This window comes from Anopheles merus, chromosome 3R (genome assembly GCF_017562075.2).
Source record: "Anopheles merus strain MAF chromosome 3R, AmerM5.1, whole genome shotgun sequence".
Classification (NCBI taxonomy): Eukaryota; Metazoa; Arthropoda; class Insecta; order Diptera; family Culicidae; genus Anopheles; species Anopheles merus.
In genome coordinates this window covers 30,860,978-30,876,490 of record NC_054084.1, presented here as the reverse complement: position 1 = coordinate 30,876,490, position 15,513 = coordinate 30,860,978, and the positions used below count along the sequence as shown (strand labels likewise).

Below are 15,513 nucleotides of genomic sequence, written 5' to 3'. Positions count from 1 at the left end.
GAAGTGTGAAGCAATTTTTATCCCTTTTTCTTGCTGCTGCAGAAAAGTAAAACTCTGACACTAATCCATCACGATCCAGACGCGTGTATGCGTGTGTGTGTATGTGTGTGTGTGGGGAGGTCGGGAGAGAATTTTTGGAATAATTCATAGTTTTTCCTTCGAGCCTGACCGGGCCCCATGTCAATCATTTCCGACAAACTCGTGCCATCCCGTGTTTGATTATGTTCCCAGGCAGCTTTCGGAAGAATGAAGGCACGGACGCCGTTTTATTGTTACAGATGAGTTCATTCGTGGTAATAGATTTATTGCGGAATAAACCCTTCGGTATGGTTAAGGACATGATCGCGTGGGACGTCCCGGTGTGCTGGATTTTGAGATTTATGGGATTTTCCATTGAAATTAGATCAATTGTAAATCGCTTGTTAGCACTTGATGTTACGCGAAAGCTGTTAAGGCAGTCTGCATTAAACGCTTTTTTTTGTATTGCAGATTGCATACTTCGCAAGCAAAGCCTAAAAACGGAGCCTAAAATTATGCAATGATGCGTATCATACTTTTTTGTCTTACGCTCGTCAATCACATTATAAATAAACGCGTTTGTAGCGGGTATTCCATACTTTGTTAGCGTAAAAATATATAATCCACATTTCAAAATGTCGTAGCTTCAGAAAGCTACATTTCATATAATTTTTATAAATTTTAATATGTTACCTATCCTTATAAACACACTTTGTAGCGTAAATTGTATACTCCTATATGAAAGGGGACTAAAAAAACAATTCAATTCCAAAGTGACATTTGTTTTAAATATGTATCCGTGATTTGCCCGAACGGTGTAGTACCGTAACACCAGAAATTATGGATTTGTGTGTAATCTTATCTATAACGTAAAAATTTCATTAGTGTGTAATTTTGATCTTTTCCTATCGATGGACAATTGCGTTGAGTTCATTTTATATTAATTTTTTGTGGCATTTTAAACAAAGAAAGAATTTTTTTTTGTGCCGCGTTATTTATTGAAAATAAGGTTTTTTTACGATAAAATTGAAAGGATCGGTAACGATATTTCTTTGCGGAACAAGAAGAAAGCAACAACAACAAAATCACATCACAGTCGAATTTAAAGTTATTAAGGGCTTGTTTCCAAAACATAAACTGGAAGTGCCAGGTGCCAGTTTAAGGGAAATAGCTCGAAAGCCCGATGTTCGTACTCAAAAATGCCAATTGAGTTCTTAGCAAAAGTTATAAAAATAATATTTATACACTTAATTCGCTAAACGATCTCGCAAAATATACTTTGCTGCGCAGATTGCCTATTTTGTTAATGAAAAGGTCTCAAAATGTGCAATCTAGTCAACTTTCATAGCAGAAGTTAGTCACTTTTAGTAACTTTCCTACAACTTAATCGTTAAGTAATTCCAATAAACACGATTCATACTGCAGATTGCATACTTTGCGTATCTCTACATGCTAGCAAAAGAGCCTCAATTTATGCAATCTGCTTCTCACAATGCGTTGTCTGACAGTGGAGTCAAAGTGTTTCAAAGTATTCATAAAATTCTATCACTAAGCGACAAATGCTGTTCGACAATCGCTTACCGTACAAGTAAATGATGCCACACACCGCCGCTTCCACACCCAGTAAAGGTAATTATTGTAAAACTATTTTGGCTCAGGCGTCCTCCAATCATCAAAGCTACCACCCGCAGCACAAAAGCCCACCCAGATGGGGCAGAATTTGTGTTCCCTTATCTCGTGCTTTCAGCGATCGGTCTCATACCGTCTCGAACAACGCGCGTAAGAGGATTATTGGAAAAAAATATCAACTACCAGCACATGCACAGCGGGTACGGCTCCGTGTGCCACCTTACCGGCTACCGATACCTTACCAATATGCGTTGCTCTATCATACCACCAGCACAACGTCCGAAGCTGACTGCTTTTCCCTTTCCCGAATGAGATTGCGCCCTATTTTCGGCACACCAAAAGCTCATCGAGTGATGTTGTGCGCTCTACGGGCCATCGGGCGAAAACAGTATTGGCTTCGATGCTAGAGCTGCACCATCGTATCGCTCGGGGCGTGCTGCTGCGGTTGCGGTTTTCCCAGCGTTATTCATACCGGCGTATTACGCCCGAAAGCTACACTGAACACGATCGTTGCTCCAATCGCTATGCGTTCGTATGGGATTCCGCTGTTGGCCTTACAAAACTGGCGACCCAAAGAGTCCTTTGGGGCGTTGTACGGCACCAAGCATCTAGGATAGTTGGTCGGATAGTTTTCCGACAACACAGCAAGTGCACAAAGTAAGCTGCTAACTTTTGCTCTATTTCCGCTTTTTCGGTTGACACGATGGCATGACGGCGCTTGTAGTAGTGCAACGTGCCGAAGGTGATTCGAGTTCGTTTGTAGCAGAAAAGGGTAACGGGGCATTTTTCGAGCAGTTTTTATTGATATTATTTTGAGGGCAAATTTCATGCGAATAATTTAAGTGAGTGTCCCTCGCTGCAAGGCAATTTTTGTATTTCGCAGTACCTGGCTATAAATTTAGCACCACATTTCTAACTGCTCACGCTGTACTAAACGGATATTTTCCTTATTCATCATCCAAAATCACCACCGGCAACGGGCGCCGGCGGTATAAGTTAGCCAATCCGTACCGGGAAGGAAATGAAAATAAGCTCATCCACCAGCGGGAGTCCCGTTCCGTCTCAAAAGCCTTCCTACGGCAAATGCCAACTGTCCATCTCTGTTTGCCGGCGTGAGACAAATTGCCCGCCAGTGCACGTGGAGCGAAGCGCGTGGGATGCCGACATCCAAAATCCCCTCCCCAAACCCCGGGAGTGTTCGTGGAGTGTCTTTTCGCGCACCTTCCCAGAATCCAACTGCTGCCGCCGCAACACGACAGCGGCTGTGCACGAATGCACGAATTTTTTGCCCACTGCTTGGCGCGCGCGAAAAAGGATAATTTAATTTGCCGCACAAAACTTAACCCCGGTGGTGCGCCTGCTGGCATTCGCCGGTGCGATTGTGTGCGATAGAGTGTTCCTCTTTGCTGCACACACAAACATCTTTTTCTTGAAAGCCATCTTACAGAGGAAGGTTTCGTTTGTAAGGGATGTACAGGGGAGGAATGGTGGTGCGGGAGAAGATGATCTAAGCGAAAGAAATAGCTCCGGTACCTGACATGACTCCGGTGTACACATGCCAAGGATGGTCGGTTTCGCAACGCCTGAAGGTATGCTTTTCGCTCGCGAGATGAAAAAGAGAAGGCAAAAGAAACAAAACAAGTTGTATCTTGCCTTGTGAGCGTTTTTTACCAACCATCTCCCTTCCCATTGTTGGTTGGGCGATGTACCAGCCAGCTAAAGGGGATGGCGTGCGCACTCGTTCGGAAAAGTGTTTTTCACTTGACAAAAGGTCTGGCCGGGTGATGCTGTCGCTGCTGCTGCTGCTGCTGCTGCTGCTGACGCTTTGGTTCTTCATAACTTATTAAACAAACAATGGAAAGCGATGCTGTCGCGTGTGAAGATGCACACCGGCGTGGTTCCTGTTGCTCTAGACTTCCCCTCTCCCTCCTTCAGAAAAGAAAAATAACAAACAACCCGGCCAGTGCGTTGTGTTAGTGTGATGTGATGTGATTCACCTACAGCCTCCCCCACTTGCTGCTGCTGCTAAATTGGCCGTCCCGAAAAGCAAACCGGTTGACAACATCCGTTAAAGGCGAACGGCGATGTTGTTGGAGCTGTTGGAAGCTTCTTAAAAGTATTCCTTTGTGTTCCACCCACACATCACTTTAGGAGCTTTTTCAGGGCCCCCTGATTGTGGGCTACCCTTGCAATTAACTTACGGCTGCAGTAGGCTAGGGACAAAACTTTCCTCGGAACCTAATGAGTGCCATCCCAGTTTTGGGGGAGCGTTTGTTGTTTGTCTTTGGGCAAAGGACTGCAAAGGTAGACGAAGCTCGACTTTCAGCCCGAAAGCTGATTGGGCGGGTTACGATGGTACACATATATTCCCAAGCGTGTGTAATTAAATTATGTCCCATGTGTGCTGTGTGTGCTATGTGCGTGGGATGAGATAACGGGTCGATTAGAATCAAACGGGTCTCGGGAACATTGCTGGTACAGCTGGGACAGATTGACAGGGCATAATAAAATTGTCATGTATTAATTGTGCTTCAAATGTATCTACTAACTCTTGTATTACGAGTAGGGAACTATGAACAAGCGAGATGAACTTTACTGGGTCAAAAAGTCACAAACATTTGATCAAAACACTGTAAATTAATCTGTTGCGAGTTAGGTACCCACACTGCTCGAATTTTGTCATGCAAATTGCATATCGTTAGGCTTAACGTTTCCAATTCAATGTTCAAGTGTATGCGCCTAATAGTATGCAACTTTTTGTAAAAAAGTGGCTTAAAAGTCACGCATTACTTCCATGTAACGCATTACAGAATCACGTTCAAATGATTTGATATCACCTTCAAATGATTTGATCGGTATATAAATAGTTTTTGAAGTTGTATAAGCAGAATTGGTCACGTGTAAAGTATTATTTGTTTCCCCTTTTCAATCGCCAACGCCGGAACAGTGCAGCCAAATCTTCTTCTTCTTCTTTTGGCTCAACAACCGTTGTCGGTCAAGGCCTGCCTGTACCACTTGTGGGGTTGGCTTTCAGTGACTTTTGGATTACCCCCCCATAGCAGGATAGTCAGTCCCACGTATAGCGGCACGGTCTAGTTGGGGCTTGAACCCATGACGGGCATTTTGTTAAGTCGTACGAGTTGACGACTGTACAATGAGACCGAAATAGGCCAAATAGGCGGATGTAATCCTTTTTTCCCATTTTCGCTGATTGCACAAAGCGATTGCCGAATAATCGAACCGGTCCGGGATGCTAGCTACCCCGAGGGTGGCTTAGCTTTTGATTGATTTTCCTCGGAAAAAAGGTTCTAAATGCGTTACGTGCGGTTGAACCGGGAGGAAACCAGCCCGGGCGGCTAGTCCCCCTGAAGCTAGTTAACGGCTGGTAGGTATTTGGAAACGGAAACAAAACACCATCCGCATGCTCTTAACTTTCATTCCTAAATTGTGCTGCTCGATTGTGCGAAAGAATTTCGATTAAAATTAAAATCAACCAACGCCAATGACGTAATTTGCTGTGCGTGTGAGAGAGTGTCGAGAAAACAGAAGAGGAAACATGAATGAAAATAGAACAGCACCCCTGCCGGGAACAGCTTGTTCTTATGCAAGTATAATTTCAATGCTTCCCACTGTTAAGATCCTCACAAAAGCTAGCCCAATGATTTCCTCCCCTTTTGGCGCTCTATTCTTCCTTTCCTGAGTTAATTTAAAAGCCTGCAGCGTTTGCCAGCCAACATCAACCATCCTGCATACCGTCTGTTATCAAATCTGGCGACACTGGCGCAGCAGCGCATTGGCGTGGTACCTTTTACCATCGTCAATCTCGGAGCGCTTTTCCAGGGCTTTCATTCCACACCATTTATCCATCCCATCTTCCTCTGATCCCCCGCTCTCTTTTCCCCCTTCTCAGCAGAGCCCTTCCTTGACGATCTCTTGTCAAAACTTACCGCCATGTTTATTTACTTATGTTTCATTATTATGATTTGTTCTTCGATTTTCCGGCTCCACGCACTCCTCGGCGGCCGCCATCCCCGGGGGGACAGCACCGGGTATGTTTATTTTCGTGTCGAATTTTCCTCGCGTTGAGCACATTCCCTCCAGCTTCCCTCCCGCTTTTCCGTCTACCTCTCGAGAGGGTGGGAGGCAAAACTCAACCCTGATTTTGGAGTGATTTCTTTTCTTCTCTTTCACGCCGTTTTCTTTCCCTTTTCCCAGCGGGTGACGCAATCGACCTGAAGGCGCACCGCAACACAAGCCCTCTATTTTTTTTTGCCCATCTCAAGTAAATACTGCCAGTTTGTCGTTCCATCAGGCTTTCGAGAGGAAGCACAACAACAATGAAGTCAAAAAAAGAATGAAAGAAAAGAAGATGATATGGCTACATGCTTCTGGCCCCGAAGCAAAAGCCACACACACACAGGCAGGGGAGTGTGGATAAACATGCCCCGGTGGCGTACAGCACTGCCGTTCCACACGGACGGCTTTCGATTGGTCCTGATGGGACGATTATGGTTACACGCGCGGCATATACCCACCCACTCACCCAAAAACACACACACACACAGACCAAGGCGGACGCACCGCTGCGATGGCACGTGGCCGGGTGCAAGCTTACCTACCTGACGTTTTCATGGCGACTCATGTAGATTTTCTTGAACTGCTCCGAGTTGGTCGAACCGAGATCCTGTCGCATCTTGACCGCGACGTGTTCGGGTAGCACGGAAAGCAGCAGCCGCTCCTGAAAGAAAAAGGGTTCGGGAATGAAGGATAAGGTGGGGGAGAAAGAAAATAAGATTAGATTTCGCTCGACTACGTTAAACCAACCAACGTTTTTATCCGCTTTCCCCATTCCCTGTACCATTACCGCTCGGTGAAAGTAATCTGCATTTTTGCCTGCATTCCTCTGCATTCAATTTAAGCTGCTTCAATTTCCTTCCTTTGTCCTGCTTCTCCGCTTTGATTCAATTCAATTAGATTAAGTCAGCCCGATACCGTTGCCGGCGGGTTAAGTGCCGGCAAAGTAAACTACTTACAAAGTGCCAACTTCCGAAACGATACAGCACAGCACAAACACACACACAAACTTTCTAGCAGAGTGAATCTTTTGCACTTCGAAACCGTATCGAAACGAGCAAACTTTTGTTTTACGATCCATTGGATTGGATCCCAACGAAAGCCGCCGCGCGTGACGAATGTTGCAACCTCCAATGACGAGCAACAAAACAACGCCCGTCGTCCGTACACAGCCGTCATCGTCAGCCAGCGTCAATCGTTGTCCAAATGTGGCCATCATACTGTCGCCCGTACGAATCGCGCCGTATTTCGCATTTTCGAACAGCACTCAAAAGATTTGACCATTTACAGACAGGTTCTACGGTGTCTGAAGTGGGGACAGCGAGAGAGACCGAGGGGGACGTATTTTTACGAGTCTCGTACACAAAGTGTCCGGTTAATGGGACGGGTCCCCCCGAACGGAGTGTCTGACCTTGCCGCGTAATAGTTGTAGTGAGGCTGTGCGTTGTTGTTCTCCGCAAATAGATGACGCTGATGCTCGTGAGTAATTCCGCGAGCTTGTGACGACAGTGGAGGCAGAAACACTGTTACGATGCCTTTGTGCGCAAGCTGAACGGTAAAATAAAAGCAAAACAAAACTGTTGCTGTTGCGGGTAGGTTTAACAAACGACGCCAAGACAAGAAGGTATGCGTCTGCGGTGTAATTAATTGAAAGCTCTAAGGCAACTAACGCTAATTGACACGGTGACAAATTTGGTGTCGGCTCGGTGTTTGAAGCAACACCGGGGTGAAATTGTTAAACATGTTTTACCGCTGTAAGTTCACGAGGGGATGCTTTTGGATTATGAAGATTGGCAAAATATTGGGCATTAAATTTAATCCCATTTTGTCAATTATAATTGACATGAGAGACACACAACGAGATGTTAGAACATTAATCCATCCAACAGAACATAATCTCGGATGAGGGACGTAGACTCAGAGGTAAAAAATTTCTAAATGGAAAAGTTCTTGGCGCAAATTATACTGATCCTATTCTGGAATTGTGAAATGCTTTTTACAAATATGTTCATTGTCTACATGAATCCTTCAAAATAAATAAATGAGCAGTAGCGGAATTTGGGGCATGTGTGCCTTAGGGGCAAAAGTGCCACCAAGCATTTTTTCTGTAAAAAATTTAGTAAAATGTTCAATTGTGTATACAGTTGATTGCGTTCCAATGACTAGGTATACTGTGCCGAATTTCATAAAGATCAATTGATTATCCCCATTGTTTTGAATTGATTTATGTTGAGATTCAAAATTAAGCAAACTATTAAAGTTTTTTAATAAAACCAAATAAGCCCTCAAAAATCATGGGAACAATCAACCGAGAAAATATTTACACCACCGTAAAGTTGAGAGAATGTGAAATTTTGTGTGGGGTTAGTTGAAAATTGGGGCAAGTGGGCCACCATCTTTCATAGGTGCGAGCTGTCAAAAATACGTTAATTTTAACCAGGTGGCCGTCTTGCCCCATACGAGTGGCACACTGGCCCCATAGCCCAAAAAAAACAACGTCTTTTTGGACCCTTTTTAAAACGCTTCAAAAACATCTTTGTTTACACTTTTTTCAAGCGAAACTCATTTATGAGTGAGAAAAAATCTGTAAAATGGTTATAAGATTTAAATCGGCTTTTGACAAACACGTTTTATAACATGAAATGCTTAAAGTGACACACTTGCCCCAAATTCCGCTACAAATCTATACATGGGGCCCTTCATGATTCTATTCAGCTTTTTGTATGGAGTTTGACAGTTGGAGGCTGAAATCATGTAAACAATCCATACAAAACGACACATAAAACTAGCCTGCAATTTTCAGTCTAGATTATTCTAGCCTCAAAGTTAGAATTAGATTCGAGTGCCTGATCGAAAAAATGACAAAACAACTCTTATGTTTACACTTATCATAAAGTGCATTAAAGATATCAGGTGATGGAATCTAGAATCAAAGTGTATGTAGTCCAGGTGGTCTCATAGCATGTTTTTATAACCAAATTTGAATATCATTTTTTGACAGGACGGGTGAAAGGACGGGTTTTGCTCAAACAAGGTTGTTAATTTTGGATTTTGGATAAAAATCTTGAAGCCTTGGGAACTCACTAACATTCATCTCGAGAGCCAAATCTCCATATAACTCATCTCTAATAATCTTACTTTGCTTATACAATTGCATACATTCGTGCGGAACATATTGTTCTGCTCCAGAATTTCAATAGAATCAGCATAAGATTGAAATGAATTTGAAATACATTGCAATGTTTTTAGCGTTTCAGCATATTGATTTCCCTTTCGTCATGTAGTACGGAATTCGATGAAACCTTTTCAATTTGCTTTCTTCTTTGACTTGTGTTTGGCTATGAACTAGAAGATCGACGATTTATTGAGACCAGATGTTTCTAAACCCGATGAGAGGACACAACACATTATGTCAATTACTCATCTCTCTGAACGAGTATGCCACGGAGAATAATGATTACCCTGCCAACGGCTAGTGGCATCCTCAATTAGTCATGCCCAGAAACGGGCTAATTTTTCAAAACCTACACCCACCAAAGATTTAAATCACTCCCTTACGTCTACCGACAGCCAAATCAAAGCAAATCTCACCGCAAACACATGGATGGGAGAGGATAATAGATTGCAACCGATTCCCAATGCCCCATTGTGGGAAGACCACAGCCGCCTCGATCGATACGGTTTTGCATGGAGCTTCCTACAGTCGACATATGCCAGCTGTTGCGCTGCTCAACTTCCCCCCATCTTGCCTTAAACGCATGCAACTCTACAATCCGCACAGCATTCAAGCCATTTGTAGCACGGACGGAGAAGCACACAGGAAAGACGACCTCTGACCCAACGGCGAACCGTACAGCGGCATATGACTGCTTCCTTTCGTAACCGTGACTTTACCACACGCGACTCGTGTCATGCCTGGGCCGAGCTCGGGCTTGTTTGATTTATGTTGCCGCCGCTGCACGGTTTGCCAAAAAAGCCGGCTCGACCGGTGGCATCTGTTTTCCCTTACAAAGTCACGCAGAAAAGAACGAAAGAAAAACAAATGCGATTGCAATCCCGTAAGATCGTAAATCAAGCCTCCGGCCATGTTGGTTGGTTTATGATTGATTTATTTTAAAACCTTTCATGGGAACAGAAACTCCCCTCACCGAAACACACACACACAAACACACACCGGAAGCTGACTGACACTACTGACCTGCTCGGCTGACTGCTCCTCGATCAGCATCTTCACCTCGAGGCCCTGCTTCGCCTCCAGGAAAGCGCGCCGTTGCTTTGCCTCGGCCAGAAAGTAGCACAGCAGCCCGATGAGGGTAGCAGCGATCAGCAGCAGTATGTTGGCCACTTGCTAGAAAGGGGAAAAAACGGAAGAGCACAAATATAACAGTACTCGAGACACGGATGGGACCGAAACAATAAAGAGGCAATCGAACTAGTAATCCGGCCCAGAATGGGTCCATGAGGTGAGGGGGATTTATTTTTGTAAAAAAAAGAATAAGTTCTAAAAACAGTACGGAATGATTTTCCAAAGAATACCAGAAAAAAACAAACGAGATGAAGAGGATGCGCTTACCTGTTCCCAAAAATAGTTTTCCTTCTTGGCCAGTCCGATGATGGCATTGACGTAGGTGGCGAACGACCCGAGCCCAAGCAGTATCCCCGTGTACTTCAGCAGCACTGGCAGGGTGACGTACACTAAAAAATTAAGCAGCACCGCCCAGCCGAGCGAATCTCTGGAAAGGATGGGAAAGAGCAGAAAGTCCCCAAGCATAAACAAAAATGAAGTCATAAAATATTACCGATGCTGCTTATATTTTGATGCTGCTTGTTTTTTTTTTGTTCCTGGGCGTAGAAAGAGAGAGCGAGGATCTAATATTCCTTAAAGCAACGATAAAAAGGGCACACAATCTTTGGTCGATGGGAAAGTTCGTTTTCCCACTCTAAGCATCTCTCCGGAGCAGTACAGTCCGGGGAGGGAGGACACGGTGGCCGGATGGTGCCATAATTCCACCAGGCAATAATTGGGTTTGGGATTTGGGACAGCTTCGGGTGTTGCGAGTAGGGGGGATTGTTAGCTGGTTCCAGTGGGGAATTACGGCGCGCCAGTATTCACCCAGTCTTTGAGTCGGCCGCCTTCAATTTGTATGCTGGCATGGTTTGGGAAGGAGAGAGGGGCCGCACCGTTTGACTATGCCTTTTGCATTAAGTTTGATTATTTTGGTGGCCCTTTTTTGCTTCTTTCTCTCGGCGGTCCTTTGTGGGCAGAGTGTTTTGAATGCGGAGGCCGGGGGATGCTATTGAATGATTTAGGAATATTCATTGGAAAGTTGCAAATGGAAGTTTGGAAAACTTCAAAAAGATGCGCATTACTTGACCATAAGCAAAAGAGAACGAGAAAGGAAGAACAGAGACAGATAGTGTGTAGCAGAATAACGATCGTGTTCTCTTTTTGTACGCTCCCGAACGTCGCTGAGCAGCAGCAGCACATTAGTCCAGTGGTTAGGGGAGCGAGCGTGTGATGGATAGGACGTAAATCAAATCTCACTACCAGCGCGCGCGCACAGTCAAAACGGTGGATGAGTAATTTCAACACATTTTTAACGCCATTATGAACTTTTCTCTTCTCTGTAAAACTACTTCGTATCTAACGAAAAAAAGCATTACACCCACCTCACTCTCTGTTCATTTCTCAATTTGACTGAAAACCATTCTTTATTCTATTCCATTCACCATAAAAATGAGAGAAGCATAAAATGTATATATTCCCAGTCCCATTTATCATATTTTGTTGTCTGGTACCTCAGGGGGGAGGCGTGTGTAATCATCTGCATTACTTGTTCCTGACCGGCGCGGCTCCCAGCGCGCTCTATCACTCTCGCTGGTGCGCTGCACATCATTACACAGCTCGGTAACAAAATTATCATAAACGCGCCAAAGCTTTCAGACAAGGAAAAGCTCTCTCCCCACGCTGCTGCTTCATCCAAAACATTCAATCTGCACTTCACAGCAGACGCATTTGTTACAAAAAAGGAGGAGCAAAATAAAGAAGCTATTACAAGAAAACTACACACACTCACAGTTGTTTACTCACATTCAGCGCCCAAGTACACGCGCCGCCACTGGCACTGGGTGTGCTATTTGCCGGATAATTAAGTTTAAATTAGGGAGTCTCCACACACATACACACACTTTTGGCAGTGGCATGAATATTCATTTACATGATTCGGACGAACCGCGCATTACGCCCCACAAGGTGTGGGAGGAGGACAGTAATAGTGTGCCAGGCCACTTACTATGTTTGCATTTATGCATGTGTATGTGTGAACCAGTGTGCGGTACGTGTATGAGGCTAGACTGGACAAGGGCGGTGGAAGGGTGCTATTTGCACGACAACACGGGAACCTGTACCGAGCAGACATGATGGCGAAGGGATAAAGTTACAAGAGCGCACTGTCAATAAAATTAATGGACTCGCTTTGCATTCCAAAAAACGGAACTGCGAGGGTGAAGAAGAAGGTGGGGGAAAGGAGGGTTTTTCATCCTTTTAAAATCGCTCCTATCGTGTGTTTGTGTGTTGCCTAGGTCTAGGTCCTGACGCACCGTACCGAATGTGGGTCGGTGTGCCATTACCGATAGTTTGATACGAGCCCTGTGTGTCAATCGAAAATTGATATTTGCTGTTCACCTCAATCCTCCTGAATGGGAAGGCATACGGGGAAAGGGGTTGAGAGAAAGTTTAATTTTCGCGTACGAATGCACTCATCGCTTCTGTCGCTATCTCGATCAAACACTCTCTCTGTTTTTTTTTTGTGTTGGTTCGAAATATGATTGTTTGCGATGCAACATCAACCTGTATCGCAAGGACACACAAGGCAAGCCTATCAAGGCAGCATGTTTCCATAAACGCTCCACCACACAGACACACGCATCTGCGGTATGATTTTATGTACGCGTGATGAGCTTTTCACGAGCGAAATTGATTTGACAACCGAGCAGGCAGAGCTCTCGCGAGCAGGAATTTATGCTCAATCGATTAAGCGAGGGAACGCGGGCGCAATCACGAGAAGCCCGTTTATTAAATGATGTGAAGCTGTGTGTGTGTGCGGGAAGCGTGGCAAAAGTGGCAGCCGAGCTGGATGTAAATGTTGATAACAAATTGTCTCGATCATGTCGCCAACTAATCGAACCTACCAGCGCGAACATTGCCGGGGTTGACAGGATGAAATAATTACGATTTACGAGCAATGGTAATGAATTTTCCACCCTCAGACCCCTCCCCCAGATCGTGCCGCGCACGGGTGCACGCGGGGTTCAATTGAAAGGAAATTAGGTTCAATATAGTTCAATGTTTGCAGAAGAGAGTGTTGAATGGAAATGGAACTAATTTTTGCAAACGGTTCTCAATTTCCGTGCAGCGAATGAACACGAAACGTGTCGCGCGGTTGGAAGAGCTGGTTGTGGTAACTCAGGCAACACTGTAATCGGACCGGTTTGTTCGTTTTCGTAAGCTACTTATCCTTGTCTCTTGCAAGCCTTTCCATCGTTAACCCGATTTGCTTACCGTTTTAAGGAGGAAGCTGGTCGGGATGGTCTCGTTAGCTTTGGCAAAGTTGGGGACGGTTCTGCTTCACGCCACAAAACATTACTATGGAACATAGTGTGATTGACAACAGCTACACCAACAATGACAATTGCCAAGAATTTCCCTCCAACGCTCCGTGCCTTTCCTTTCTTTCTCTATTTGTAGCCACATGTACGAATGCGGATCATTACGAACGGCTGCAGACGGACTGTGACCTGTATGTGTGTGTGTGTGTGTGTGTGTGTCGTTAGCATTGGAGTGAAGAATGGAGAAATCATCACTGCCAGCAGCACCGTACCTTACACTAACGAGGACCCGTTTAGCCCTTTTGCCATCGGAATCGAATTGATTGGTTCGGTCGACTGCATTTCCTGTTTCGTTTCGTTTCACTCCGGCAGCGACTCCGATCAAACAACAGCGCGCCAACGTAAACAGTCAATTCCGTGTACACCGGCAAAGAAAACCCGCTACCCGGACGAGGAACAACCAACAAACAACTTCCCCCTCTATACAGCTCCGTTCCTCCCCTTGTGCTCTGTGTTCACTTACCTGGGCGTTACCGAGCCTTTAAGAAAGAGCTGCAGGAAGAGCTGCTTAATGGCGAGCAGCCACGCGAGGTGCGGTGCAATTTCCCATATGACGCCGCGGAAACGGCCCCGCCCGCAGAAGCGCAGCACGATGGCCAGGACGATGTTGATGGTGAGGAACACGCTGGTAACGACTGGAAGAGAAAAGATAAGAAAAGCATGAGAGCATTAGAGTGGGTTTGCGATTAGATTACGAAGCTGTTACGTTCGGCTGGTGTGATTTGTTGCAGGTTAAAGTTTCTTTAAGCGCTTTTCCCCACCCCCTCACCCCCCTGTTCGGTGGGCGGGGCGCATGAAATGTGGAGGCAACAGAAATGCAATTTCGTTCTTGTGCAACGCAGGTCAGGTTCGATTGGGAGATTATTGATAAATTAATATCTTAATAGTATTAAAACTATGGAGGATTAGATGAGGGAAGCTGAATGAAAGAAGCTAGAATCTTCTCTAGTAATTAATGCAATATTGATCAATTGTTAGGACTAGTTAAATTGTTCATAAATAGTAGTTTAAGTAGAATTAATCATTTTTAAGGTAGCTAAGAGAATGATTTAGGTAACAATGGTGATTGAACTACAATAGTAATGTACTCCAAAGCGATATAATTCAAAGATCTCAGTTATTCAATCCAATCAACAATGTTTTATCTTCTTTGCTAAATAGTAAAAAGCCTTAAGGCCGGGCTACATTGATCGTACTCGCATGTGTAATTTCGATTTTCACTAGCGCATCTGGCGGCGGCTAGAGAAAGCTTTTTTTGGTCGTCGAGGGAATGGTCGTGCCGGATCTCAAATTTAAGTTGTTTTTTCACCGTTTTTTGATGCGAAAACGACTGAAATACTTGCACAACATATTTATCTATCAATTACAAAGCTTTTCCAGTCCAGGTACAGTAAAAAACATGGAAAAATAACGTATTTTCTGGAGCGGCTCGAAATTGTTTGGCAAAATGCTTCGGATAGCCGCCGCCAGATGCGCTAGTGAAAATCGAAATTAAGCTATGGAGTACGATCAATGTAGCCCGGCCTTTAAGGCCGGGCTACATTGATCGTACTCCGTAGTGTAATTTTTGTGAACGCGTACGCCATCTAGCGGCGGCGGGTTGAAGCTAGATGCTGACATAATTTATCTGTCAAAAAACGTTTTGGGTCGAGGAGGCTATAATTTTACCCAATGATGGATAGAGATTGGAAGATGGGGAAAAATGTTGCCCAGCGCTTTGTATGAATGACGATTTGTCCAACAATAACAATTAACGACCTACTTTGTAGCAATTTATGGACGTTTATCAACATTTCCTACGGCAAACAGGTAGCCTGGTTGAAACTTGATGAGACACCAAGTATGAATAATTTTGGCACTTAAATTATAGCCACATCTAGCTTGCGCTGGTCGCCGCCAGATGCGCTAGTGAATATAAAAATTACACTTGCGAGTACGATCAATGTAGCCCGGCCTTTAAAATTATATATTTTTATAAATTCTGAACATAAAGGCCGGGCTACATTGATCGTACTCTCTGGTGTAATTTCGAATTTCACTAGCGCATCTGGCGGCGGCTGGTGGAAGCTTTTTTGGTCATCGAGGGAATGGTCGTGCTGGATCTAAAAAATAATTAGTTTTTCC

General features: G+C 44.6%; 1 protein-coding gene across 1 annotated transcript in view; it reads right to left on the bottom strand.

Moving 5' to 3' along the window:
- Nucleotides 1-15,513, bottom strand: part of LOC121595580 (adenylate cyclase type 3) — a 47,604-nt gene that overhangs the window by 17,562 nt on the left and 14,529 nt on the right. Inside the window, exons 3-6 of the mRNA XM_041919648.1 lie at nucleotides 13,853-14,024; nucleotides 10,295-10,454; nucleotides 9,920-10,069; nucleotides 6,267-6,385 (exon numbers count right to left, since the gene is read on the bottom strand). Of these exons, the coding sequence (XP_041775582.1) occupies nucleotides 6,267-6,385; nucleotides 9,920-10,069; nucleotides 10,295-10,454; nucleotides 13,853-14,024 (601 nt within the window). The remainder of the gene's footprint in view (nucleotides 1-6,266; nucleotides 6,386-9,919; nucleotides 10,070-10,294; nucleotides 10,455-13,852; nucleotides 14,025-15,513) is intronic.